The 26,917-nt window shown below is 45.2% G+C and overlaps 1 protein-coding gene across 2 annotated transcripts in view; it reads right to left on the bottom strand.

Annotated features, from left to right (window-relative positions):
* Positions 1-26,917, bottom strand: part of SCG5 (secretogranin V) — a 61,946-nt gene that overhangs the window by 18,222 nt on the left and 16,807 nt on the right. For both annotated transcript variants that reach the window (XM_085628100.1, XM_085628099.1), the window contains exons 3-4: positions 15,641-15,790; positions 8,743-8,855 (exon numbers count right to left, since the gene is read on the bottom strand). In XM_085628100.1, the coding sequence (XP_085484226.1) occupies positions 8,743-8,855; positions 15,641-15,790 (263 nt within the window). The remainder of the gene's footprint in view (positions 1-8,742; positions 8,856-15,640; positions 15,791-26,917) is intronic.

The following is a 26,917-nucleotide window of genomic DNA, read 5'->3' as shown; positions in this document are numbered from 1 at the left end:
AATAACAACATTGATATTTTAAACGTGCTTATCCATTTGCATAAAGCACATAGCTTTTTTGGACAGGTGCGTTAAGGAACAGGTGAGAGGATCTGGGGTTTCAGCCCTTTCGGTTTGGCTTTAATCCTAACTGAAATCTTGTCGATAGAATACTCCTATTTCCTTGCTTAGTAAACATGGTACGAGTCTAGGTTTACTGTATCTATCTATTGCATTTGGATAACTTGAATGGCAATATTTTTGCTTTGAAATTATTTATTTATTATGTTGGGTATAGTCATAATGATGTTAGTTGAATCATATGTAATACCTATATTTTTTATCTGGTTTTTATGGCCGACTTTTTCGCATAGAACCATTTGATCATATTATATCTAGCAACAAAGATAAAAATTCTACCACAAAGCATCAATGTTTTTGCAGGAGGATGAGGAATTCTGTTGTCAGAGCTCGATGCCTACTTCATGCCTTCAATAAATGCAAGACTTTATTTATTTTTATTTTATTTTTATTTCAAAGGTTTTGTATAACGCGAACAAGACCCTTGCGGGTATCAGAGCGCTTTACAGGGCATATACAAGTGAAAGACATGAAAAACAAAAAGATACTACAGGTTATGTTAATACAGCAATGTTAACTAATAAAGAATAGTAGATTTCTACACAAATGTATAAAATAGTTCAAGTGAATTTGGCCAAGAGAATCGCTTTGACTTCTTTTTTGAAGGATGCTGCTCCTGGGTTCTGTCTCGTTTCTGGGGGTAAGGCAGCCCAGATCCTGGGAGCCATTCCTAAGGAGGAATGGTTATATGTTTTTTTCTTGGTAAATTTTTGTGGTTTCAGAAGAAAATTAAAGGAACTCCTGGTGGTTCTGTTCCCACACGATAGTATCAGTTTCTCCGCTAGGTATCGAGGGGTGTTGTGATGTAATGCCTTGTGTGTCATACAGGCGATTTTCGGATGGATTCTGGCCTCAAAAGGTATCCAGTTGTGGGCATGAAAGTCCGGGGAGATATGACAGTTTCTTTTAGAACCTGTGATGAGTCTGGCGGCTGCGTTGATTGAAGCTCCTAGAGGGGCCGTTGTTGATCTGGGAAGGCCGCAAAGAGCAACACTCCCGTAGTCCACTTTGGGGATTACTAGAGACTGAACTGCCTGTTTAAAGTCATTTGCGGGTATGAAGGGTTTCAGTCTTCTCAAGGTGTTCAGCTGAAAATGTGCTCCTTTAGTTGTAGCGCTCATGTGATTCTGCATATTTAGCTTGTTATCCAGAGTTATTCCTAACGATTTAGCAGAGTCGATGATGTGAGGTTGACTGTTTAGTGCTGTTAGGTGCTTCATCCATTCATGGATGATGGTTGTTTGCCTGGGGGGGCGATTAGGAGGAATTCTGTTTTGAGGGTGTTTAGTTTTAAGTGTTTTTTGGCCAACCAGGATTGTGTTTTTTGGAGCGTTGCGTTGAGGGACTTGATGTCTTCAAGTGATTGAACATTATTGTAGAGTTGTGTGTCGTTTGCCTACATGTGGTAGTGGACATTTGAAGAGCTGAGAAGCTCGGTGAGTGGTTCCATAAACATATTGAAGAGTGTCGAAGAAAGGGAGGATCCCTAGGGTACTCCAAGAGTGACTGGAGTGGCCTTTGATAGGGATTGATTGATCTTGACTCTTTGTGTTCTGTTTTGAAGGAAGGAAGTGAACCAGTTTAGAACCATTCCAGATAATCCCATTCTATGTTTCAGTAAATTTTAAAGCAGTTTTATATACCACACATCCGCACACAACATATTGCAGCTACACTCCAAACCAAAGTGCATGAGTAAAAGACATTAACAATTACAATTCCAATAGCTCACACTTTCGCAAATGGATGCCGGTTGCATTGTAAATGCATGTTTGAAACCCCAGAAATGGGGTTTCAGTCCCTTGTAGCAAGGGGGCTGTCCTGTTGTACCCTTTAGGTTGAAGGTGGAATTCTTGATAAAGAGGGAAGCTAGTCAGGCATATTAGTGGCTTTTGAGGGGCCCAAGACAAAAATATTATAATGGGCCCTTATGTCAATATCTGGCACTAACTAGTGATTTAAGCTATGTTAGCTGCCATTAATAAACAGGGCAGACTGGCTTCAAAATTGCAGCATGGATGCAAGGCCCTGAAAAAGTGGGGGCCTGAGGAATAATGCTCTCTCAGCCCCCCATTCAACAGGCCTGGAGTTCGTCTTGCTATGAAGTGTCAGTTTGAGAAAGTCTCTGTGAGCCACAATGTGTTCAGGTTCTTCTTGAAGGAGCCCAAGATGAGTGAGGCTATTCGGGTCTAGCCAGTTACAACATGTACTGCCTGGCATCTAGACCTTCCTTTTGTTTTCTTTCTGCCTGTACAATGTCTTGCCACCATAGGTCCTGGGTTGCTTGTGTTTCGGTAAAGGTAGGACCTGATTTGGCAAATTTCGGCTGGACTATTCCTATTGGAGCAGGATCAAGTCTGATTTGCATATAGCAGGGTCCAAAATGAGGTGGCATGATAAGCAAAATTATGATGGATTGGGATGCAGCTCGAGTGATTACCAGTGGCTGAGATTAATTCAAGCATTCCATCCATCACTGTTTTGTATATTCAGTGTGCCACCATCGCTATAGCAGCTATAGGGTCTAAGACTTACAAATCATTTGTAAATCACTTTACAGAAGTAGAGCTGAAAAACGAGCATCTCATCCACAACCCATTGAAATACACCTGACAAGAGGGTCTCAAGCACACATCGAAAGGAACATACACTATGGTCCCAGTGCTAGGGTCCCAGCTAGACAGAGTGTTCAGATCAGATTGCTTTATATCATTCGTAATTTATGGAAAGCTCTAGATTATAGAATTCATGCCACAGGGACATCCGGGGGCCAAAAGTTACTCAATGTACCCAGGGGCGGTGTGTCCATTAGGGCGCTTGGGCGTTGCCCCACTAATTAATTTGAGGCACTCGAGTTGAGAAACAAGCATTGCCGTCAGCCCGTCACTCTCACTCAATTTGCTTTTCCAGGCCACCGGAGACAGTCGGCTCAGAGGGGGCGGGGCAGCAGAAGTTCAGTGCAAGTGCCTGATGAGTCATCATGACATGACATCGACACTGGGTAATATGTATCACTGGTGGTCGGCGGAACGCACAGCAAGAGTGCGCATGTTCTGTGTAGGGCTTAAACATTTTGCGACCAGCCCAAACATGCGCACTAGGCTGCTCATTAGAAGTGCGAGGGTCGTTCCATGTTGCTCTTCTAATGAGCAGCCTAGTGCGCATGTTCGGGCTGGTCGCAAAATTTGTTAAGCCCTACACAGAACATGCGCACTACTGCTCAAGCCAATCCTGACGCTGCTGCTGGAGCAGCGTCTGGATTGGCTGAGAGTGACGCAGGCAGTATTTCCAATGCGCCAAACCAGGAGTCGGACCCTGGCCCAGAAGGACTCACAGAGGCGGTACGAGTATTGGAGCACGACTGCCAGTGACTGCTATGGAAAGCCTTTTCCAGCCACTGCTGAGTGCACCAGAGCTGCTAGGAAATGCGTTTTACCTCATTTGCTAGTAAGCACGCGCACTGCGTGCCTCCCACGCCTTTGTTTTTGTAGCGAGCTGGGACTGCTCGACGCTCGACGCTCGTGCTGTGGAAATTAGGGAGGAGGTCAAGGAGAACAGAAATGTTTGCGGGTGGGAAGTGGGGGGTGGGGGGCTATGAGTGGGAATGAAGCAGCACAGATAGAATGAATGAGAGAATCCGCGCAGACACTGAGCCAGGTTATGAGTGGACACAAAAAGGGTTGCTAGCGACTGTGTACTTTTGAGAAAGTAAATTTGTGTTATACGCAGCGATACCCGGGCTCGCTCTTCCTTAAGGCGAAGTAAGCATCAGCCTTAGGGCACCACCGCTCGTTGGCATAAAATTAGAAGAAAAGGTCAGAAAAAAATCCATTTGTACTAAGGGAAGGGGAGTCCTCCAACAGCAAAATGCTATTCTGCATGGACTCCCCATATCTTTACACTGCCTCTGCTGACGCACGAGGAGAAACAGCATGCAGTATATGACCTTTGGTAGGGAGGGGGAGGGACCGGGGTGCGTAGAGATTGGTACCTGCACCCTGTAGGCGCACGGATAAGAGAACCCGGTCTGGCTTGGAACTTTCAGAGAGTGAACTACTTTGCGTAAAAGGTCCACTTACTTATAGAGCGCCTTACTCGCCCGCTTCTCAGCACTCCCGTTTTGACAGTGAGAACTGATGTTCAGGCAGATTAGGTGATTCGTTCAGGAGCACACAATGCAGTCAAGTGCGTCTTTGCTTGAATGTTAATCTGTTTATACAGCGCCTAGCCACACGTTTTAGCACTGTTCTCGGCACTCTCTGTGTTTGACAGATGACATTTGATGCTCTAGGAGATTGGGGGATTCGTCCATGAGCACACAGTTCCGTCACCCAGGTCCCCTACACATCCATAGTCTTACATGATTAGGCACTCGTGAGTGGCACAGCACTGTCAATTGAACCGCCTATAAGCTCTAGCTGCTCAAAGCTCAGCCAGTATTGTGCGTCATAAGACATTGTTATGTTATATTGGGAGTTTGCAAAGCATGACAAACCACCCGAAGGTCTCTATGCGCTATAGCTGAAAGAAGGGTTAGTAAAGGAAGTGAGTTAAAGTGAAAAATATAGGCTTTTAGGCATTTTCTGAAAAGTAGGAGAGCTGAAAATTTGCATCCTGAACTTTGTTATTGTGTCCCCCTTGTACACGCAGAACTACAAGTTCTAAAATTAAAAGAAACAATCATTGGCATAGCCAATAGGTTTCGCCTTTGGGACCTTATAAGTGTTTAGCATAACTAAATACTTATAAGGTCCCAAAAGCGAGACCTATTGGCTATGCCAAGCGGCCGTGCGGCCGCGAAAGTGATCGCGATCAAACATCAAAGTGGCCGTGCGGCAGCGAAAGTGAAAGTAATCGCGGTCAAGCGCGGCGCGCGCGCCCACGCACATGCACTGTAGCTCTAGGCTGGCCTGGTAGCACTTTTGGGAGCCCTCTCAAAAAGTCTCGCCAGACCAGCGCATGCGCTGGGTCAGGCGAGACCTAAAAACACAGAACTGTGCAAGCAACTTACATCTGACGTAGAAGGCCTATAGAGCAGAGCTATGTCACGTGAAGATAAGAATAAGACCCGGTGGGAGTGAAGCCTTTTGCTGAAGGTCGGGTGTGCTTGATCTAACGGGGGTGGGGCTGGTCCGTCAGGGGGGCGTTGATACATTCGGTAGAGAGCACACTGTGAAAGATTGGCATCTAGGCGCTTGTTGTAGCTGAGCTGATGCTGAGCCTGCGATATCGGCCTGACAGAATAGGTCTTGAAATGCCCTTGTAAACATGCCCTGTCCACCCATGGCCCCCCCAGCGTGGTCCTCCATTCCTAGGCCAAGGCACGCTGGGATACACCACACAGACCGAGCACCTCCACCTACAGGTGTCCAGTCACATCCCTTGTGTGGTACAGAGCTGGACTGGACACATTGTTCGCTAGGTCAGTGGGTGAATGCACCTTCCGCACAGATTCACATGCAGTCATGTACTAGCCCGGAAAGTCGACGCGCCTTCTACAGGCATTTGTGGATGATTTATAAGCTCTTGGTTTAAGTTCCGCCAGGATAGCTGGGAAAAGTAAATGCGCCTGCTGCAGAGCTGTGTGTGTGATCTACAGATCCCCGGATCCAACCGCAGCAAGATAACGCAGAATGTTAATGCGCATTGACCCGTGATCTGCGCGTGACGCCTGTTATTGACAGTACTAGGGAGTGTTATTTGTTGTGCCACGCCCGAGTGAGGTTGGGTTTGGAAAGGAGTGGCCACCTGCCTACCTCAGGAAACCTAGACTAGCATGAACTCCTTTGAAGAGAAGTGATCTCTTTTTTACCTAAACAACCTGAGGTATTTGATGGAGTGCAGAATAAATGATCAACGCAGGACTGAATAAACTAACATCTTAGTGAGTGGTCGGGTCTGTGGTTTTACTGGACAGAAGTCTGATCATGTGGCGACTCTGCGAAGGAGCCTCAGCAATGTCTCTGAAGTTTATACCGAACAGCCTGCCCACCTGTGGCTCTGTACTGGACATGTCTTTGGGAGGCATCTTTGGAAGATATCTTTATTAATGTAATAACTGCACTTTCGCCGTTGCTTTATTAACCTTCCTGCTTTCTCAAATTTGCTTGAAAACGCACCATTTGTCCACTGTTTTTTCACATTTTTCTCGGGGGAGACCCCCCCGAACCTCCATAGTTTGTTCCGGCTCGCACGCTACGCTCGCTCGCTGGGGTGCAGTATGACAATAATTTTATGCCCCACCACTTTCAAATGTCACCAGCTGCCCCTGAATGTACCCAGTCCTATGAGAGTAATAGCTTGTAGCCAAACTTCTCGTTTCCTAGTGGCTAAATTGTGGAACAGACAGCTGGATCTCACTCAAAAGAATGCCTAGGTCCGCGTTTTCAGAAGATCAGTTAATACCTTTTTCCTTTAATCTCATTTAGTCCCTTCAATATGTGCATTGGTATGCTTATTAGCTTCTAATGGTTAATGTGCACCTACACCCATAGGGATCAGTGTTAGAAATGTTCCATTTACTGAATGCAGATTTTTGGAAATCTAAGAAAAGGATCTGTGCTTTCTCTGCAAAAAATAAACGTCTCAGTATATTCTTGCAGGATACACTTGATTGCTAGAATGTGTATTATAATAATTGGGGGCAATGTATTACATGCTCTGCCTACCTTACAGTTGGTTTAAGTAGATTCGTAGGGCTTCGAGCAAGAGCGTTGATACAGCAGGAGGCTTTTTAGTCCCGGTATATTCTCTCTCAATGAAATTGAGTGGTGATCCTTTCAACTAATATTCTGGAAACAAGCTCTTGTTCTTATCAATGTAACTGATGGTTTATAGCTTTTATGATTTGATCAAGGATATCGGTACTGGGTCCCAGTAACATTACGGGCCGCTTGCAAAAGGGAGTTAATTAACTCTGAAGGATACATAGGGATTTATGAGATAAGGTATCCCTGTGTCTGCGCAATTGAAGAATGAGGGCAAGATATTGTGTCTGCCTAGTTATTTGAGATCCCGTGAAAGTACGAGAAAAGATTAGCTCACTGGATAAAACAAGTCCCCGCTATGAGAACGAAGAAATTCAGCTCTTTGAACAAAGTGCTGGGAGACAACTTTGTAGTAAGCCTGAAGAAGGTGGTTGGACCTACATTATACCACCGAAATGCGTCGCTTCTTGGTCTTTAGATCACCAAACCATAGAGGGGTTCTTTATAGAAAACCTATTATATATTGAACCTTTTGTGATTATTGGTTTGGTTATGCATTTTTACTTGCACTTTGATATTTTTAACATTGTTTAATATGACATTTGGTATGAAATACCTGATGACAGTTATTATTTTAAACTTGTAATTCATGCATTGTGTATGTTTTTTAAACATTTTTTTAATATATTGAATTTTTGGCTTACACTATATAATTTGGTGATTGACTGATTGTTTGAATGGGGTGTGGTTATATTGTGGTATGCTACTAAAGAATCCCAAAGGGACATTTTTTTGATGTAGTGTTAAGTAGATTTAGACCAGAAAGGGGTGCCAGGTGGGAGTCACCACCCATTATGTGTTCCCTCCTGGTGCCTCCCTCCGGTAAGCAATACCCATTTATTTATTTAGAAAGTTATATAGTACGAACATGACCCTTGTGGGTATCAGAGGGCTTTACAATTGTTCCGAGAGCATAAGACAAATAACATCAATAATATCACAGTCAAGAAAAATACAGGATAATAGTGCAGTAAAGGCTAATTAATGCTTGATTTGCCAGGCTAGCTTGAATCCAGTGGTGTCGCGAGCACGCCACCATATCCAAGCTAACCCGGATGATCAGAGGCAAGACCCCGGAACCGGTCCCAGGACCCCCGCTTTCTGGTCCGGGAAGGACCTGGCCCGGCAGCATTGGCAGAAGTCACACTGCCTATCACAGCTGAAAGATGGTCAGCGGGTAGTCAGCTTTGGCATGGGGCCTGCCCCCCCATGCTAATCTGTCTGTAGTTTCTGACAGCACCAAATACCCTTTCCATAACACTAAGTTGGTGGTCACTACCTAAAAATGTATCAAAACTTGACCTGCCATTTTGTGGCCTTGTCCCTGGAAGTTTTCTTTGTGGCTCTGGTGGGCCTTTCAGAGGTCTGTTGGGTGCAAGAAGGTCCCACAGAGATACTGACTCCGCAATTCCCTATGCCCGTGGGTGCACATGGTGGGGCAGGCAGTAAAACACTTAACTGGGCAAAGAGGGATATCACGACAAGTTGGCACAATTTAATTAATAGGTACACAGGAAACGTATTTTGCTCAAACACAGTCAAGAAAAATGTGATACTCTTAAACCTACTTGGGGAGAGTAAAATATGCATAAATCCACAATCTGATTGCACCCCCACCTCCAAGAAACAGCTCGATCAAACAGGACCTTGTCCCCTTAACTATACAATATCTTCATATCAGTGACTTTAAAAGGCTCTTGGGAGAGGAAATACTGGTATTGTTTGCTGCTTTATGGCAGTCAGTAGTCTACACCTGGTCAGCTACAGTCTCTCCCCCGGAAGTAAATAGGCGGAAGAGGGTGAGGTGGGAATGCTTCCGATGGCATTTAAAGAGACAGGACCCAATTCTACTCACCCATTTTCCCAGGCCTTGGTAGTCGTGCTCTGGATCGAACAGGTGCTGGTGCAGCTGGAACTCCCGGCTGAAATCCGCTGTGTCTGGTGTGTCTTCCAAGCAGCCATCCCCAACTAGAAACCATGAAAAGAATTGTATGAACAAGGGAGTGAAAGTACCCAAGTCAACCACTGTAGGTTCCAAGCAATGTAAAGATCCTCATACAAGCATCAGGCCCAAAGGATGCCATATTATGTCCTAATTCCCAAGCAGTGCCACATGTCACACAAGGTGGCTTCAAAGTGCTCCTCTACAGCAAAATAGAGAGAAAAGGGACAACATTTGAGAAGAAACCACAGTAGGAAGATGAGAACATTGATCAAACATGACTTAGAAAGGCAAAGATAATGCTCTTAATAAGGTCCTCTTGAGTAGGGGTGGGCGAATGAGACCATGTGGCAGCAGATAGAGCGACAACCAACAATGTTTTAGTCCATCTGTGTAAAAGATTCATTTTGTTAAAACTGCAAAACAAAGTGTCACCACAGTTCAATGGGATATCAGGGTGGATTCCAGGGCATTAAAAAGGAATATTGCTTTCAATTGGATTGTTCATGCCTCCAAAGATGGCAAAATGGTGAGGGCCTTGCCTAGGCACCTATTCGGATTGACAACCATTTAACCAATGACAACTGGGCTCTGTTTTAATCAAAAGTCATCTTGCTTCTCTACCCAGCAGTCAAAGAGACTAAGTTTTGGCACATACTTTCCATCAAGTGTTTAGGACTCTTTAAAATTTGCATTGGTTTGTAGCCTGTTTCTGTAGAGTGCCCCCTGTTCCTCTGCTTTTTTCTATCCAAAGAAGAGGAACCCTAAAATCTGGATTAAGCCTGGGATTAGCCTCTGCACACCAGAAACAAAAATGGTAATGTCCTTGAGGAGTTCACAGAGCATACAACACACTTGCCAAAGACAGATTCCGGCAGCCGATTCGTTCCGGAGAAACCGAATCGGAACGTCTGTCTGAATTGGTCATCGTACTCACTCGCTCGGAAACCAAGTCCATAGAGCTATACGATTTGGCTCTGAAAGACACAAACTGTCCCAATGCCTTTTGGAACCGATTCAGACAGCCTACCGGTTTCCAGGCATCGTACTTGGTCATTGGGAAGTTTGTACGATTCGGTCGGAAACAAGGGTGCCGGATCGAATTCGGCAAACACAAATCTGATTCGAAGCACTTCCGAACGGCATTGGAATCGACCCCTTAGTGGGAAAATGGTCCCTCAAACACACTTCTTTTCAGGAAAATTCTCTTGCAAAAACACTTTCAATAGGAAAGGTTTACCCCAAAATGAGGCAAGTATGCGAAATAATTTACCTAATTTTGCGCACAAAGTTATGATATTGCACACTTGTATTGATTTTCTCAAATCCATTCTGTAAGAAAGTGGCCAAATAATGGAGGTGGATGGGAGTCCTCTACAAGGAATAAGGCCACAACCTTGTTAGCGTAAAATAGAGATTCAAGAGCTTAACCCTGGGCTCAACTTCCTGGTAGCTATGGCGCATAACAGACAGGCTTAACTTAGGAAAATGTGTTAAGTATTTACCAGTAACAAAACAGTTAATAAGTTGAAACACAACACAATAAAAAACCCACAACCAATTTAGAAAAATAGAGAATAATGAGCACAAAGACGCCAAAACAAAATAGTCCAATAAGGAGAATTGTAGATATTAATTTCTAAAGATGTACGGTAAAAAGCACTAAAGAAAATTAAAGTGCCACAGTACTCACTGTTCGCGACTAACTGGGACATAAGCGCTATTTCAGGCCGACCATGATGGAGCCTGGGTCGGATACACCAAGTGGGTTCACCTCGGTCCAAGATTTTAACTTCTGACGTAGGGCAACGGCGAGGGAGTACCCTCTCAGTCCATCTGCTTGGTTTAATTAATTAATTTGGAAGACCGCCAGGTTTATTCTGATAGAGTAAAATTTACTACGTCAGTGTAAACATTCTTCCAATGGCCTAAAGTACTCTTGGCCATTGGAGGTAAGCCATCCAACCACCCATCCTATTTAGGGTGGGAAGTCATATGGCATTTTTTACTGTTCGTTATCCCGCTGATGTGGGACAGTAAAAAAACAAAATTAACCCTACGACATGGGGTAAAACTCCTATGGTGTTAGGGACATTAATTGTTACTTTTCCAAAAACAAACTCGTGCTTTGGGAGTTTGCTTTTGGAAAAGCAAAAAGTTTTAGAAGTTTTGTGTAAGGGTCTACCACCAATGACAGATGTACTTTTAAATGGCTTTGTGTGAACCTTTGTGATGGCGGTTCACACAAACCCAGAGAGTTCACCACAGGGCAGGCAGTGAACTCTAAATGTGGTGGGAAAAGTAAAGGCAGGGTGGCGGATATAAAGTCCTCTGCCACCCTCAGTGCTACCTTGTCAACCTCTACGTCAGGCCCTAAGTTTCTGAATTGAAAGTCAAAATCCTCCGCGGTGCAAGCTTCCCGACTGTATTTATTGAAGTCCTCTCGAAGCCGGATAGCAGCTGGAGGAGGTTGTTTGTTTTGGCATTAGTTTTGATAGGAAAAGCTAAGAGTGGGAGAAATTTAAATTTTGAGGCCGCCCAAATCCTCGTGTCGGGTGGATACTTTTCACACCTTTGCCCGGCCACGATTTCTACCTTCAGATTTAGGGCCCGATTTAAAATTTGGAGGCCGAGTAGTATCTGTTGGGATGATGATGGAGGACATTACCTCCACCATCCCGCGGGTCCTCTGCTGCCAGATTTAAAGATGCCTGGGCCTCAGCGATCATCTCTGTACACTGAAAGGAACCGCTGTCACAGCACTTCCTTTCAATGTACTAAACGTTTGGTGTACTGCCACCATCAGTTTTGACAGCCATACACCATACTATTGACATCTTTTTGTTTTTCAAAAAGCAACAAACTCCCAAATCGAGAGTTTGTTTTGAAGAACAAAAAACAGAGAATTGTCTTTAACTCTGCAATACTAGGGCACTGCTGTCCATGCCGCAGTATGTGTGCTCTGACTCCTAACACATGGTGAAATTGCCTAACTCCTAAATGGCCTACTTAACTATCCAGTAAGGCCATAGTATATGATGTAGGAAAATACAGCAGTGGTCTATTGCACACAGACTAAATCACCTTTATGTAACTAGATGAGCAGTGGCAGTGTTGGGCCCTAAAAGGAGCAGGGTCTGCTGCAAATGGCCCCAGCTGCTCGCCGCCACTTGTGACGACAGCCCTGCCCTGTGGCTTTACCCCTCAGTTTGAAGGTAAGTGATGTAAACTCTCTGCATTTTTTCAATGTAGTCATGAGAATCCATCATTGCTGTTTCCCCCTCTCTCATTGCAGAGAACAGGCAGATGGAGACTATTGACAACACAACATAGAGCTAATGTGTGGCGGGGCGGCTCCTCCATTAGGGCGTCGCCCCACTGCTCTCTCCCAGTGCAAGAAGCAGAAACATAAAATAGTATTTTAAATAACATTTTATGTTTCTGCTTCTCGCACTGCGAGAAAACAGAAGGGTATGCCTGGTTGGGGACGGGAGGGTCGGGGGGGAGTGGCTTGCCCATTGCTGTGGGCCCTGACTGTTTGGTCGGGCCTCTGGGGCTAACCAAACCAGTCATGCGCACTTTGCATTTTCTCTATGTATGGCCCCCCCATAGGCACCCGGCTGGGCACTGTCCCCACGAATCACAACGCTACCATTGCAGCGTTGTGATTGGCTTGGGGAGGGGAGGGAGGCTGCCTGCTTCCTGTCCCTGAGCAGCAAAGCAGCAGGAAAACGTGCACCCCCGTGCGACCCCCCCCACCTGCGAGTCATGCCGGCCAAGACTGGTGTATGGTCTGGTCATCCGCTTTCTCTACTTATTGAAGAGTCACCTTATCCTCAGATTAGAGATTCAGTGTAGAGATCCTATGCACATTGCCCAGAGCCCTGACATAATTAACACTGTGTGCATTCCTGTGCTAAAAACCAAATGACCAACCGGATCCTTTGGACCGGAGATAGTCACTTTAGCAAAGTAGCTGTGCACAAAGAAGGTTCCACTCATAGCGATTTGAGATGGTTAGGCAAGCATAAGTATTACAACAAACAAATGATGGACGGAATGCTGACAATGCAGACATTCTCCCCCAGTCAAGAGATCTGGGTTAAATCCATCGTTCTTTTGCCCACTACACCACCCCAGTTCAGACATGGCCATATGCAAATCAGTCTTGACCCTGTGCCTCATGGGAACAGTCCAGCCCGAACTGCCAAGCCATGTCTTCCCTGGACCGGAATCAAGCATCCTAGGACCGGTTTCTGGCTATCAGCCGTCATCAGCCAGGATAGCTTGACTCCAGTGGCGTAGTGAGCATAAGTATGCAGCACAAAGTTACCAACATGAATCAAAAAGCATGTGGTTTAGAGTTGCTCATATTTCAAGGTTTTCCATTTGTCTGGCCTTGACTGGTTTTCACTGGTTATCTACAGAAGCTGGGTTTTTACCTTGCATAACAATCGAAAATTCACAGAGAAGCACAAAAATACTAGTTACTGCTTTGATATACTTGTGAGAAAGTGTCACTCGTTTGGCAGTAGAATGTGACTTATAAACAAACTGAAACCACCAAAATGCCACACATTAGCAGTCTGACAACTTGTCAGCTGTGTACTGCCCTTCCGTTTCTGGTGCTTTGCAGCAGTTTTAAGATCTTCTTAGTTTCCCGTTGCTCAAATGAGTGTAATTTCTGATATTTATGTGTTTCCCTCGTCTTCATTCTTTGATTTTGCTCACTCATAGTCGTTGAATGTCACTCAGTCAATCAATCAATCAGGTGTTTGTTAAGCGCAACTACTCACCCGTGAGGGTCTCAAGGCGCTGGGGTAAGGGGGTTTCACAGGTTCCAGTCCATCAAGGAGGGGGTCTGTCAAAGAGCGAGGTTTTGAGGTTTCTTGTGAAGATGGGGAGAGATGTTGTCTGTCTGAGGTGGAGAGGCAGGGCGTTCCAGGCTCTGGCCGCGAGAAAGGAGATGGGGCGGCCACCTGATCTGGTCTTTCTGGTATGGGGGACCACAGAGTAGGAGAGCTGGGCTGATCGTAGGATCCTTTGGGGTGCTTGGAATTTGAGTCGGCTATTCAGGTATGCTGGTCCGGTGTCGTGGAGGGCCTTGTGAGCCTGGGTGAGCATCTTGAAGGTGACTCTAGCTTCGATGGGGAGCCAGTGGAGTGTGCGCAGGTGCTCGGAGATGTGGCAGTGTCTTGGCAGGTTGAGGACCAGTCTTGCGGCAGCGTTTTGGATGTTCTGTAGCTTGCGGGTGAGGTTTTTGTTTATTCCGGCATAGAGTTCATTGCCGTAGTCGAGCCTGCTGGTGACCAGGGCGTGCGTGACAGTCTTTCTGGGGGATCCATTTGAAGGTCTTACGTAGGAGGCGGAGGGTGTGGAAGCAGGAGGACAACACAGAGTTGATCTGGCAGTCCATTTTGAGCTCTGAGTCCAGGATGATTCCCAGGTTGTGTGCGTGGTCCGTGGGGGTGGGATGGGCTTCCGAGGGCGGGGGGCCACCAGGTGTCGTTCCAGGTGTCAGGGTTTGGGTCCATGATGAGTACTTCCGTTTTGTTTGTGTTTAGTTGTAAGCAGCTGTTTTTCATCCATGTCACTCATAATTACACTGAAATTATGAAAATGTTACACATAAGCAATCTGAAAACTTGGCAGCTATGAACCCTCTGGGTGAGGTGATCGCACTTGTAAGCCCCTTGACCTGCAGCCCCCTCTCTCTCATGTACAATTTCCCATCCCAAACTTTGTACAGCTTTCCATTACTTCGCGCTAGGTTTGTGCTGTATGAGCCACAAACATAAATAAATACAATTTATATTATATGCTATTATGAATCTACACCTGGCCGGCATGCCTCTTTGACACGTATATGTCCTTGTCTGACACCATCATTTTTAAATTGTTAGTGTTTTATATTAAACAATCACTCTCGGAAACCTTGAAGGAGCAAACGGTGCGTTTCTAAGCAGACATTTGCAAATCCCCTGTTTCTGCTAAGTTAATTCTGGGGAGAAACCCACTGATAAACATCTCCAATTGCTTTTTATGATGCACAGGGAATGGATCTGCCCTACTGCAATCACTGATGGCTTTCGCCATTTTAATTATTTCTATAAAACCGAATGAACGTGTCAGAAATGATGTTGCTGAAGCAGAAGACGTCTGCTGGGCGTCATTCTGATCACCTCTTGGAATCACCCCTGCCTCCTTCTGAAGCCTGATTCAAATTCATTGAACAAACCTTAAAAAACCAAGGGTGTGGTTGGGCTGTGACTTTTCCAGGAACTTTGCAACGATAACTTAGTTGTTGGGCAACATCCGCTGAATGTGCCTCTGTTTGCAGCAGGTTGCTGCGTGTCCCCAAGTTACTTTGTCAGGTTTTTCCACGCATAATACTGTAATGAAGCCCAGTTTTGGGTGGCGGTGTGTTAGGATGAAGTTGTACATGGTAATTTCTCAAGCTGATGAACTTTTTCTACAAATATTGAGCCATAGACAATTTTTAAGGTCATCTTTAAAGGTAACGTGCCCCAGGTTTGCTTAGGTAATTTTGTAAGCCGTGCTGTACTTACTACAATCAGTTCTGTCTTGGATTTTGTTCCACATTTTGGTACTATCCTCTTCCATGTTGAATCTCGATTTATATTTCTCTCTCTCTCTCTCTGTCTCTCTCTCATTCGCTCAGGTTTATCACTTCATAAGTACCCCCTCCACAGACAGTAACACAACAATCACCCCCGCAGATCAACCTCTGTGTTAACTTGTGACCGTGTAAATTGTTAAATCTCCGATAGCTGTAACAGAGGCAGGTTACCTGTCTTCCCGAGCGGGCAGGGGTTCGGCGGGTCGGGATAACCCTGGTCCTCACTGAAGTCCTTTGGGATATTGTCGCCCGTCAGCTCGGCCACGATGTTTGGGATGTTTCCATAAGGTCCCAAGTGTTGCAGGCCTTCCTGGGCACCACCTGCAGAGGAGAGCAAGACTCAGGTCACGAGGCAAGAGTTCATTAGGATCCTAGCAGATGTGTACAACATGTCATCTTCAAATATGAACCTGGATGAAATTCGACCATCATTCACATATTCAACTTCCCTTGAAAACTTTGTAATAATGTAGTCAAACAAGATGTGCTGTTGGAAAAAAGAGGAACAGAGAAATCAGAGTAATGATAATGCATCAGATGATTGGATAAATTCAGTTATTTGACCCTTTCAAGATCCAGTGGCACTCAGGCAAAGGTATGGGGTGGGTCATTGTACCCAGTGTACATCAGAAGACAATTGGATGAAGTCCGACTGATGCGAGCACAAGCAGCAGAGTCAATTATAGGATAGACAAACCACTGTAAGCGGTAGAAGAAAGAGTTTTCAGTCTAGGAGACCAAACAGAGAGAAGGCATGGGTGACCCCACATGGAAGCAAGAGTCTCAGAATTGGAACGGGACCTCGCTCAGCGCTGGCTGATGCCGTCAACAGGGAAAGTAGATGCAAGGTACCATTTTATTGGTTCCTGAGGAGCGCAGGGAGACCCCAAGAGAGATGGAACTCATGGTCGAAGTGTGGTTTTTAAGGACCTTGGTCTAGAAAGTGAGGATTTACCTCTCCAGCCAAATGCTATTCTGTATTCTGCCTTGAGACACAATAGCACTTCTGTCATAACTATTCTTAAAGTAGTGTGAGAGTGTTTTCCTTTTTCTTGTTTTGGAGTATAGTGAAGATGCTTGTGTAAACACTGATCTTTCACTTTCCTCCTACTTTTCTTACCTCTTCTATTTAAATTCCTCCTCTTTTCTTACTCAGGTTGGTGGGCTGGTGGTGTCTTAGTGGCTGGTAGAAGTGGGTCTCTGACCAGGCTGATGTGAGGGAAGTGGAGACACAAGATGGGTATCTTAGTAAAGATAAGATGGGAGGTAATTCTAAAAATTACGTGAAATGGGGCATCCTCAATGCCGAATGTCTAACTCCCCCACCAACTACTTACTCATAAGTTGGGTGCTCTCTGGGCAAAACCTGTCAATAATCTTTGTTATTAAAACTCACTATACTATAAAAGAGTTAAATAGGGGAGGCCGGTCCAGCAGGTACTTCTTGCGCCAGACGCGTTGTACTGTCTAGCGAAAGATTCTTATGCCTGAATTAAATATGGCTTCCTCACTTGGGATATGCCTACATTACATGGGCAGATAAGCATCTGTACCTTGGCATGACCTGATGTGGCAATACTGAGTACAGAAGCTTGGACTTGGCACATACATGAGAAGGGCTTGATATGCAACAGCCCCATCTTATAAGACGGAGTGCTACGAGGGGAGATTCAACTCGATATTCAGTACTACGTTTCTGAACGCGACAACAGACAAGTGACACAAATGACCTCTATAAGAGCTTTAATGAGATACCGAGGGGAGTGTTGATGGCACAGAGGCTGCAAGACTGAGAATACTGGAGGAAGGGGATTTTGGGAATGGAGGTGTGGCAGACAGCCAATCAGAGGGATCAGATATCTGCAGAACTACAGGTTAGAACTGAAGCACTATTCATGGACGACACAGAGAGTAAATTGAGGATCCTGGAACGAAAATACAAGGTGAAAGAATTGACTTTATTTTAGCTGCTCACCTGTGAACGCAGCAATAGGAGTGAACAGTACACAAAATATTGGACAAACAAATGTATATCCAGACTAGTAAAAGAAATTTAGTTGGCCAACTTTACGCCTACTATAGTAAACTTGATGCTAGTGAAGTAATGGTGATATGGCAAAAGGAGAGTCTTAATAGCGAAGTATAAGCTCGGAAGGATAAGGTTTCAAAGGGAGTAAAGAATGCTGGTTGGTAAGTCACAGTGAGAATGGATTTACCTTCAAACTTTACAAGAGTTTTGGAAGTATTTAGTTGCCTCGATTAGTAGGCTTTTTTAATAGTGTTCATAGGGAGGCTCTCCTCCACGACAATGTTATAAGCCCTCATTCCCATCATTCTCAGAAAGAAGTGAATGATCATCGAGATTGCAGAGCCGATAGGCCCATTTCACTCGGCTACACTGATGTGTAAATGTTGGCAAAGAACTGGCAAACGGGCTGGATGCACTTCTGCCCAAACTTATATGCGGAGAACCAGTGGCCTGTGTTTTTTAGAAACGGGCTAGATGCCAATGATATTCACAAGATGGTGAATTTGATACATCTCATGCAAAGAGATACAACGAAATCTGTTGATGCCAAAAAGATGTTTAAAGGTGCGGAATGGTTCTTCATGTTTTCAATCACAGAAAATTATGAGATGAGATCCTGATGCACACCCAGAAGAGTGTTTAAAGGGGGGCTACAAGTGAATGGGGGCTGATCAGAAAGATTCAGTTCAACATAGGACACAAGATAGGGGTGACATTGCATTTCTCATCTGATGCCACCCATTCTAAACCAGGGGTTTTCGAGGTGACTGAGAACAACTGCACAGTGGGATGTCTGAAAGTCAACAAATCCAAGCCAGTTTGGATGCCTTTACATAAACCAAACAAGGAAACCTGGCTCATGGATGGATAAAATGGATTCCAATTGGCAGTGAAAATATGAAGTATTTGATGATCTAGATGAACAAGTTACTTACCTTTGGTACTTCTCTTTCTCGTTGACTATGTAGTCGCAGATTCCTCACCTTTTGAATATTTCACAGGCTTCATGTTGATCTAAAAAAAAAAAAAGCAGCAGTACCTCTGCACACAGGTAGGTGGTGCTGTGCCACACAGACACCATTCCTCTCCAACAATGACATCCGGAGCCTATATAGGCGCCACTCCGGTTGCTTTTGAGATTGTCTGTGCCCTTAGACACAGATCCCCCAAAGCAAATTGGTTGTGACCAGTGTTCAAATTCCTAGACTTTTCGATCTTATTATTGGGCAGAGCCCAATCACAGAATGGGGAGGATGGGACAGTTGGTGAGGGATCTGCAGCTAGATAGAGTCTCGACTAGAAAGAGCGTTATCAAAGGTAAGTAACTTGTTCTTCTGATAGAGACTTCTAGCTGCAGTTTCCTCACCTTTTGAACAGATACCAGAGCAATACCAATTCGGAGTGGGTCTATGAATGAACTCAAACCAGAAAGTCCTGGAGGACCGAGCAGGGAAAAGGCTCTTCTCTGCGAAACTGACTATCCAGACAATATTACTTTGTCAAGGTATGGAGGGAGGTCCATGTAGACTCCTGGCAAAAAAGAGTCCCTGTGTGCCAATGCTGTGGTAGCAGCTTTGGTTCAGGTAGAAGGAGTACACCGTCCTTCATGAGGCTGCGCTTTAGCAAATGGACAGCAGATCTTAATGCAGAGCATAAACCAGTTTTTTTGCCGCAGCAAATCCCACATAGAGCTGATTACCCACCCGGTGTTCTTTAGTACGATATATGTAAAAACTCACTGCTCTTTTAGGGTGCAATAGATGGAGTCTCTCCTCCTCTTTAGAGTGGTGAAGAAGAGCATAGAACACTGGCAGGGTGATGCTTTGACTGATGTGGAACAGCGTCATGACTTTAGGCAAGAAATATGCCCATGTCCGCAAAAACAGCTTGTCTGGGAAGAAGGTGGTGTACGGCGGGTTGACACAAAGAGCTTGAAGCTCGCTCACATACCCTGGTAGTCGAACTGAATATCGACCAACAGGAAAGCTTCCCCTTTCTCAGATTGAAGGGAGAACTCCTTGACAGTAGGGAAGTTGAGGCCCTTAAATGTATCAGCAGAATCCAGAGGCCTAATCTCTAAGCTCAGTAAGTGTATCGCAGGAATCCCCATCCAAGTTCAGAATGAATAAGGAAAAAGAGATGGGAACAATTCTAAAAGACAAGCTATGATGTTGAATTTATTGGACATTTCATGAAGGCATGTATGTTCAATATGGCATGCAAAATAACTCCATAGATGGAACTATCGCCCCTGGTGCGTCTTAAGAACGTATCTGGGTTAGTTGCATAGGAGTTGTGTTCAGAAGAGAACATTCTAACATACGTGGCGGAGCCGTGTGAAAGCACAAAGTTCTTGGAAAGAGGTGATTTGGATCCCATCAATAAGGATCAGGAATGTTCCAAGAATTATTCACTTAATGCTTGAAACAAGTCCACCGGTTTCAGTCTAGGTGTGAAAAAGGCTTGCCGTTCCAGGGAGAACATATTGGCTCCACAAAGTGTTAAGCAACTACACCATGTAGAACTTGATGCACTTGGAAAATGTTCTTCTAACAAACTTTACTAACTTTCATTAACATTTTATTGATCTGATTATTGATCCGGATTTGTGTAGAGCTGTGGGGCACATTATGTACTTAAGATTTCTACACTATTTGAGCCTATTGCTTCTGAGCCCATGAGACATTTGAGGGGTTGAGCTAAAATAGGATGTTTGCTCATGCATATGGCTAGTCCTTGTCAGTGATAGTTCACTGTATGATATTTAGGAAAATATTTATGTACCAGTATTTCTGTCTACAACATTCTGAAATGCAGGCACAGACTGGTATGAGATCAATGCTCATTACTGGCAGGATTAATGTGGTAAACAAACCATTGCTCGCCACTCCTATGAGTGCATGTGGGCTCAGAGTGACTTTCGCACAAACTGCAGGTTATAAGGTGGCGTAACCGATTTCACAACTAGATTTTGGAGTGGGCAAAAGTTAACTTTAGAGAGAAGGAAACTTTGGCCTGCTCTTGGGCAAATTAACATTTTAGATGATATTGCCGATGATGATGATTACTGTGGGAAAAAGCCATAAACCACTTATTGGTGGCCAGTGATAGATGGCCTGTTCATATTGAAGTGGAAATGTGTGCGTGACGCGACTGACATGGTCAAAGTGGTAGACACAAGATCCTCGGTGAGTATTATTGTTTACAACTAGTGTTCCAGGGCTTGTTTGTAAAGTGCTGCTCTGCAAGTGGTTAGCCAAGACTAGTTTTAGCTCGAGTAACCTGTCAGGGCTTTTTCTAGAAGGTGGAATAGGTGTTGATCCAGATACAGGATGGCACAGTAAAATTATATGTCCAGTCAATGTTGTTCATTTTAGAGATTTTAAAGGTGTGCATCCTGAGTTTGGCCCTCTTAGCTGGCAAGCCTTTGCAATGACATTGGATACATCACCGTCCACAAGTAAAAGAAGAGACTTGTCTTCTCTGAGCACTACTCTGCTCGCAGGGGGGTTTGGTAAAAAAAAAGAATCCACAATTTCTAAATCTCAGCCTATACTTATGAATATACAGTCCCCTTCCATCCATGAAGTTCTCATCCTCCAGGCACTTGAAAATCACCCACAATAAAGGCAGTTGAACCTCCGACTCCTTCCGCCCACAGACACATTCAGTTACAGTTTTGCGCTGACTGTCGGAAATTCCTCACAAGCACATACGGACGTATCGGTCACGCTAATGGAAAATAATCTCTTTACCAGCTTGATCACACACAGCCATTGTTCTTTCCATCTCTCCTTCCTATCTTTCTCTCCAGTGCAAATGTCAACAAGCATTTGCAATGCAATAGGTCTCGCATTTACGCGAGTTTAAGCTATTGGCATTATAAATGACAATGCCTTTTATTTATGTTTTAAAAACCAAAACATAAATAAAATACATTGTCATTTACAATGCCAATAGCTCAAACTCGCTTAAATGCGAGACCTATGGCATTGTAAATGCTTGTTGTAATTGTGTGAGCATGGTTCTGTAAAGCGGCGACAAGAACTGCATACCTTGATACTTGCTCATAAAGCACTAGTGCCACACAAATGGAATGGTAATGTGCTGGGCAAATTGAAGTGGTTTTTGCAGTTGCAATGGGCTAAGCGTGGTTTATGTGGCTTCCTGATGTATTGGAATCATGTTCTAAAGTTTCCCTTATTAACCATGCGGAATACATGCTAAATGTGTGGTAAAGCAATAAAATGTCCGCGGTTGATTTACATTTTAACTACATTTGTCTTTCGTTATGTTGGCACAGCACCCAGGATAATGTGCTGCATGGCTAAAAACGTATAAGGTCCCAAAAGCGAGACCTATTGGCTATGCCAATGCTTGTTTGGGTTCTGTCCTGACACAGTCCCTGGCCTTGAGCCTATCGCTGGTCCTTTTTCTGGCCCTGTTATTGGTTCTGTCTAAGATTCTGTCTCTTCTCGTGTCACCGGTGCTATGTTTCTGTCCTTGACAGAATCTAAGATTGCGCCTTGAGCCCTCGGCCCATCCACGGTTCCCTCAATGGCTCACCAATTGCTTATGTTCCATTTAGGAATAAAGAGCCCTGTGACTGGCCCTATTCCTGGCTTGTCCAGACTTTTATCTGGGGGTACGGAGGCTGGGCTTGCGCCTTTTCTGTCCTTAACCATCTGCCCTTGCGCCTGTTCTCTTGTCTTGCTCAGAATGATGCGAGCCTATTGAAAGGGGTCGCTCTCGGTAAACCCCGCCTCCTCGTGTTAGCCCCAACTCTCTGCATGCAGTGGGCGTTCCTCTTACGAGGCCAGCCCCAAGCGGGCACTGTCTCTCTTAAAGACGCCGCCCCCCGCTTCATTAATTGTGCAGCTGCAGGAGGGACCAAGAGGGACCGGGGATACCAGGTGAGGGTGAGGGGCAGAGGATGGAGGAATGGAGAGACAGTGAAGGCTGACCAGATAAGGGTCGAAGGGTATAGAATTAATGCAGAGACATGGTATGGCTCTGAGAAATTGTGAGGGGAGATACGGGTGAGGGAGGCAGGCATAAGACGTCTGGGGATGGACGAGAGTAGGAAGGGTGGGTTGGGAGGAGAGATAGAGAGAACAGCACGGGATGAACAGAAAAGGATGGGACGGGTAGAAGAGGAAGGAGCACTGGAGGAAAGAGGGAGAGATTGTTGCGCTAATAGAGAGGTTAGAGGAAGACATGGAAGGCAAGAAAGAGTTGATGGGTGGAAATGAAAAAGGTAATATGGTGAAGAAGAAATGAGGTAGAGTGACGGGGTGACAGAGGGATGGAGAAGGGAGGAAGGTAAAGGGAGTGGAGAGGGTGATAGGAAGACAGGGGCAGGGATAGGTATGCATGGGTAGTGGAGTGGGTGAAGGAACGGGGGTGGGGTGTTGCATAATCCATCGAAATAACAGAGATAGTTAAAGATAGGGACAGAGAGGGTAGGTTTCACAGTTCAGCAGATAGTGACGGCTGGGGTACAGGAACTTCCTGAAAGAGGGAGAGGAGAGTGTCTTGGGGGCATGGCAGTGTTTGAGGTGCCATCAGTGCGAGGCGCCCTCAGTTGCAGAAAGTGAGGGGCCCCACATGTGTCAAAGGGCTTGCCGTGACTCTGCATGGGAGACCTTGGTCTGAGTGTCTGCGCTTGAAGAGTCGCTGCTTTCAAGCAGCATCAGCCCCTGTGCTAAGACCCTAGATCTAGGCCAGCTCCCACAGAGAGGTGCCTCATATGGAGCCGAAGGGGTCTCAGTCCGCTGACGCTGATCATTGTAAGACTGTCTAAGAATCCGCTAGGTGCACTTAGCGTTATTTTACGGGCACTTTGTGAATGCGTACGTGCGCGCGCAGGATGCAGTGGCATATAGGGAAGGTTGGTGGTTTATAGCCCTGGGCACGGCGGATAAGCTGTTGCCCATCGCAAGTAAAAAAAGAAGCTGTCGCCATGAGAGTGAAAGCGCGCTATGCGCGCGTTCTGCTCAAACGTCGTGAGCGCGGACAGGAGATGCACGTACGCAACTTCTGTCCTCTGCACACGTGCACATGTCCTGTCCCCCTTCGGCCAAGAAACCGACAACAATAGATCTCGCCAATGCGGGCAGCGCATGTGCTGCGTCGCTAGGCGAGACCTAAAAATGAAGCTGACATTCTACTTTGGTACCAATGGGCCTATTTAAGAGCTGGTTTGCGTCACTCTTGCACCACGCAACGTGGTGCAAGAGCGACGCAAACCTTAGGTCAGATTTATTAAGCCACGCAGGCCATTTTGTGTGGCCCTGAGTGGCTCCATTAATCTAGAGTAAGGGAATGCAGCGTAAAACGGAAAGGTAAGGCGTTCAATGTGTGTTGCGTGAGTGTTCCCATGCAACTCCTATGTTTTTTCATGAATTCCCAGATTTACCAGAACTGGTAAACCTGGGAATGAGCCAAAAGATATATCTTCCCAGGAGAGGTGTAACAGGCAGAAATATCTATATAGATAGAGAAATGTGCCTCCCAGGATTGTTTTTGTGCAGGAAGGTGTCTCTTTCTGCACAAAAACAATCCTGCATGCAACACAGGAACCCTTGCACAATGAGGTTTTGTGTAACTTTGCCATACGGCTTCGTCAAACATGATGGAGCCGTAAGGCAAAGTTACAGGGTTTTTTCCCCTCAAAAACAAAACCCTAAAGCGGGATTTTGTTTTTGCCCCCCTCGATACTAGAGTTATCTTCCATGTCAAGAGGGGCATTTTGCCATTTTCGCTGCCCCTTACTAATAGGGTTTTCCTGGTGGTGAAGGGCAGTGAAAAATGATCAGTATGTCGGCTCATCTAAATTAAGCTGGTGGACCTACAGGTCAACCTCCGATGGCCCTTACTCAGTTGGGCAATCAGAGGGGTGTAACCACAGCGTAGCCGGAGTAATCCCCACTGCTGTTACACCAAGGAGTGGACCATCATATTGACGGAAAGAGTACTTTACATCAACATACAAGTTTAGGCCCTTTACTTGGGGATATGCTTCCTCCCATTATGAACAGCGTTATGGCCTCCCTGGCCCCACACTGGCTTCCATGAATGGCGTCCTAAGTGCAGTAGTAAGTCTGTTTGAATGCCTGAAAGATGTTTGAGCATAAAACTCCAACCCTGATAGAACCACCCTGGCCACCTATGAAACCTGAATCATCTTTAAAAAAACTGCACCACAGACAAGGCAGCAAAGATCAGCACCCCTCCATACCTGGCATAGAAATGATCTACCTTAGGTGGAGAGTGTCAAACAGAAACCAGGACACCTCCAGGTTAGAAAAAAAAACAGAAAAAAAGAGAAACCCACAAAGTAAGCCTTCTTCTTTTATGCTTTCAGGATCTGGAAATATATCCCGTCAACATCAGAGCTGGCCAGCTCTTCCACAAATCAGAAAACACAAGATCTCCACACCGCAGGATTCACCACCCATGAACCTTCAGCTTCACTGTGAAGAAACTGAGTTGTAACTCTGGCTCCCACTCCTTTGATCCATAGTTATATTCGCCCTCTATAACATGTACATGAATATATATGCATAGAAGTCAGCTGCATCTGCCTAGAAAAGCCACCAGACCTTATGACTTCTCTTCATGATTCTTGCTATTTTTCCTTTGTCTTTGGGGTATCCAAAGACGGTGCCTTGGTTTTGGAAACCAGTGGCACATTGCACTTAGAGCAGAGATAACAAGGCACACTTTATGACAACTCATTGTTTACAATAATGATGGGTTAAAGGGACCAGTGGTATGGTTCTTTACCTGAAGAGAGCCACTGTGCTGTGGGAGTTCCAGGAACCAGCTCATCTGAATAAGCTACTGCAGCCTTCAGAGGCAGGATTAAGTTTATCCTAAACTGGAGGTGGTAAGAAGCAGCCGGTTACTGATGAAATGTCATCTGGAGCATTGGACATGGGCTGAGAAGACCTTCCTCTGTGGTTTCAAGTCTTGGTCTAGTTTGGCTCCTTGTACTGAGGGAGGCGGTGGGTCATCGAGGTACGTTGGCCTTTTTCAGTGAGCTTACTTTCATACATGATAGAGCAGCAGGTGACTAGGATGCTGGCTTGAAGGGGGGGAAGCTGCATTGGGTGGCACGTACTTGTTGTCACATTTTGCTTCACAGTTGGCAATTGATGACTGTGTCTTGTATCGTTTGAACAAACAGGGGAGCCTAACAATGGGGGATTAACTCTTACTTTTCAGAGAGGATAATTGCTTGGCTAGAAACTGGATTCTGACAGATATTGTTTACATTTTTGATAGGAAGCTGGGCTAGTGGTACCAACCTGCCTGCTTCATGTTGGAAATATGAGTTTGGAGAGATGGGTGATTTGTAGAAGCCAAAGGATTTGAAGAAGTATTTCAGTGAGAAACCTTCTGAGAGAGTTGCTAAGAGTTACGTGCGTTCCATGGGGTTGGAGCTGGAGTTAGCGAAGGCACATTTTATTTTTATGGAGTTTAGTTTAGATATGTTGCTTGTGTCCATGATTTGACAAAGGTACAGTTCTAGGCGTTGGTTGTCTTTGACTGATAATGCTTTTTGGCACATCTGCAGATAGTCAGGCTTATAGGTGAAGAGGCATCTCTTTATTTGCTGCTCTGACTTCTGTTGGCTCTGCATCGAGCTTGCAGACCTCCGGGACAAGACAGAGTCCTGGGGGACACCACAAGTCTGTAGCAGACGGCTGCATTGGAGAACTTTGAAGATGTGGACTTATCCAAGACCAAATAAACTTGGGGGGGCATAATGAGTGGCATAATGAGTGAGTGATAGACACATATAACAATTGCTCAAATATCCAGTAGGATGAGCGAACAGACGTTCTCCGCTGCCCCAAATTTGAAGGGCCTTCACCACTAACTATGAGGGTCGTATTTCCTAGGCGGTGACTGGGTCTGAAGCCTGAGCGACAGGCCTGCCTCAGGAAATGATGCATGTCCACTTGCAATAGGGATGGGAGGTCCCGCTTTAAAATGTTCTCACAGTGGGGGAGGAGTGATAGACGGCAGTTGTGAGAAGTTGGCCTGGCATATGCTGGTCACTAGTTATAGTGGCCACCTTGCACCAGTCCAATTCGACTCTTATGGTAGATAGGTTTAAGACAACCTTTTAAAGAAAGCTATCCTAGTGGTAGCTGTGGAGAGAAGCCTTCAGGCTAGGTCTCAGAGGAATGTAAAACAGCTTGTTTTACCTTATAATCTCTTGAATTACCAAATGAGAAGACACCACACAGGTATATATATAAAATATATATGAATTTATTTCTAGACACACTCTACTAATCTCTTTATGAGATTAGAAGTCAGGAACATATGCACAAATCAATGTTTCACAACAAATTAAGCACTTATATGGCTGGGGACCTAGGGGCGTACCAGACCATATACTAAAA

This window comes from Triturus cristatus, chromosome 9 (assembly GCF_964204655.1).
Source record: "Triturus cristatus chromosome 9, aTriCri1.1, whole genome shotgun sequence".
NCBI classification, from domain to species: domain Eukaryota; kingdom Metazoa; phylum Chordata; class Amphibia; order Caudata; family Salamandridae; genus Triturus; species Triturus cristatus.
This window is presented reverse-complemented; position numbering and strand designations above follow the sequence as displayed.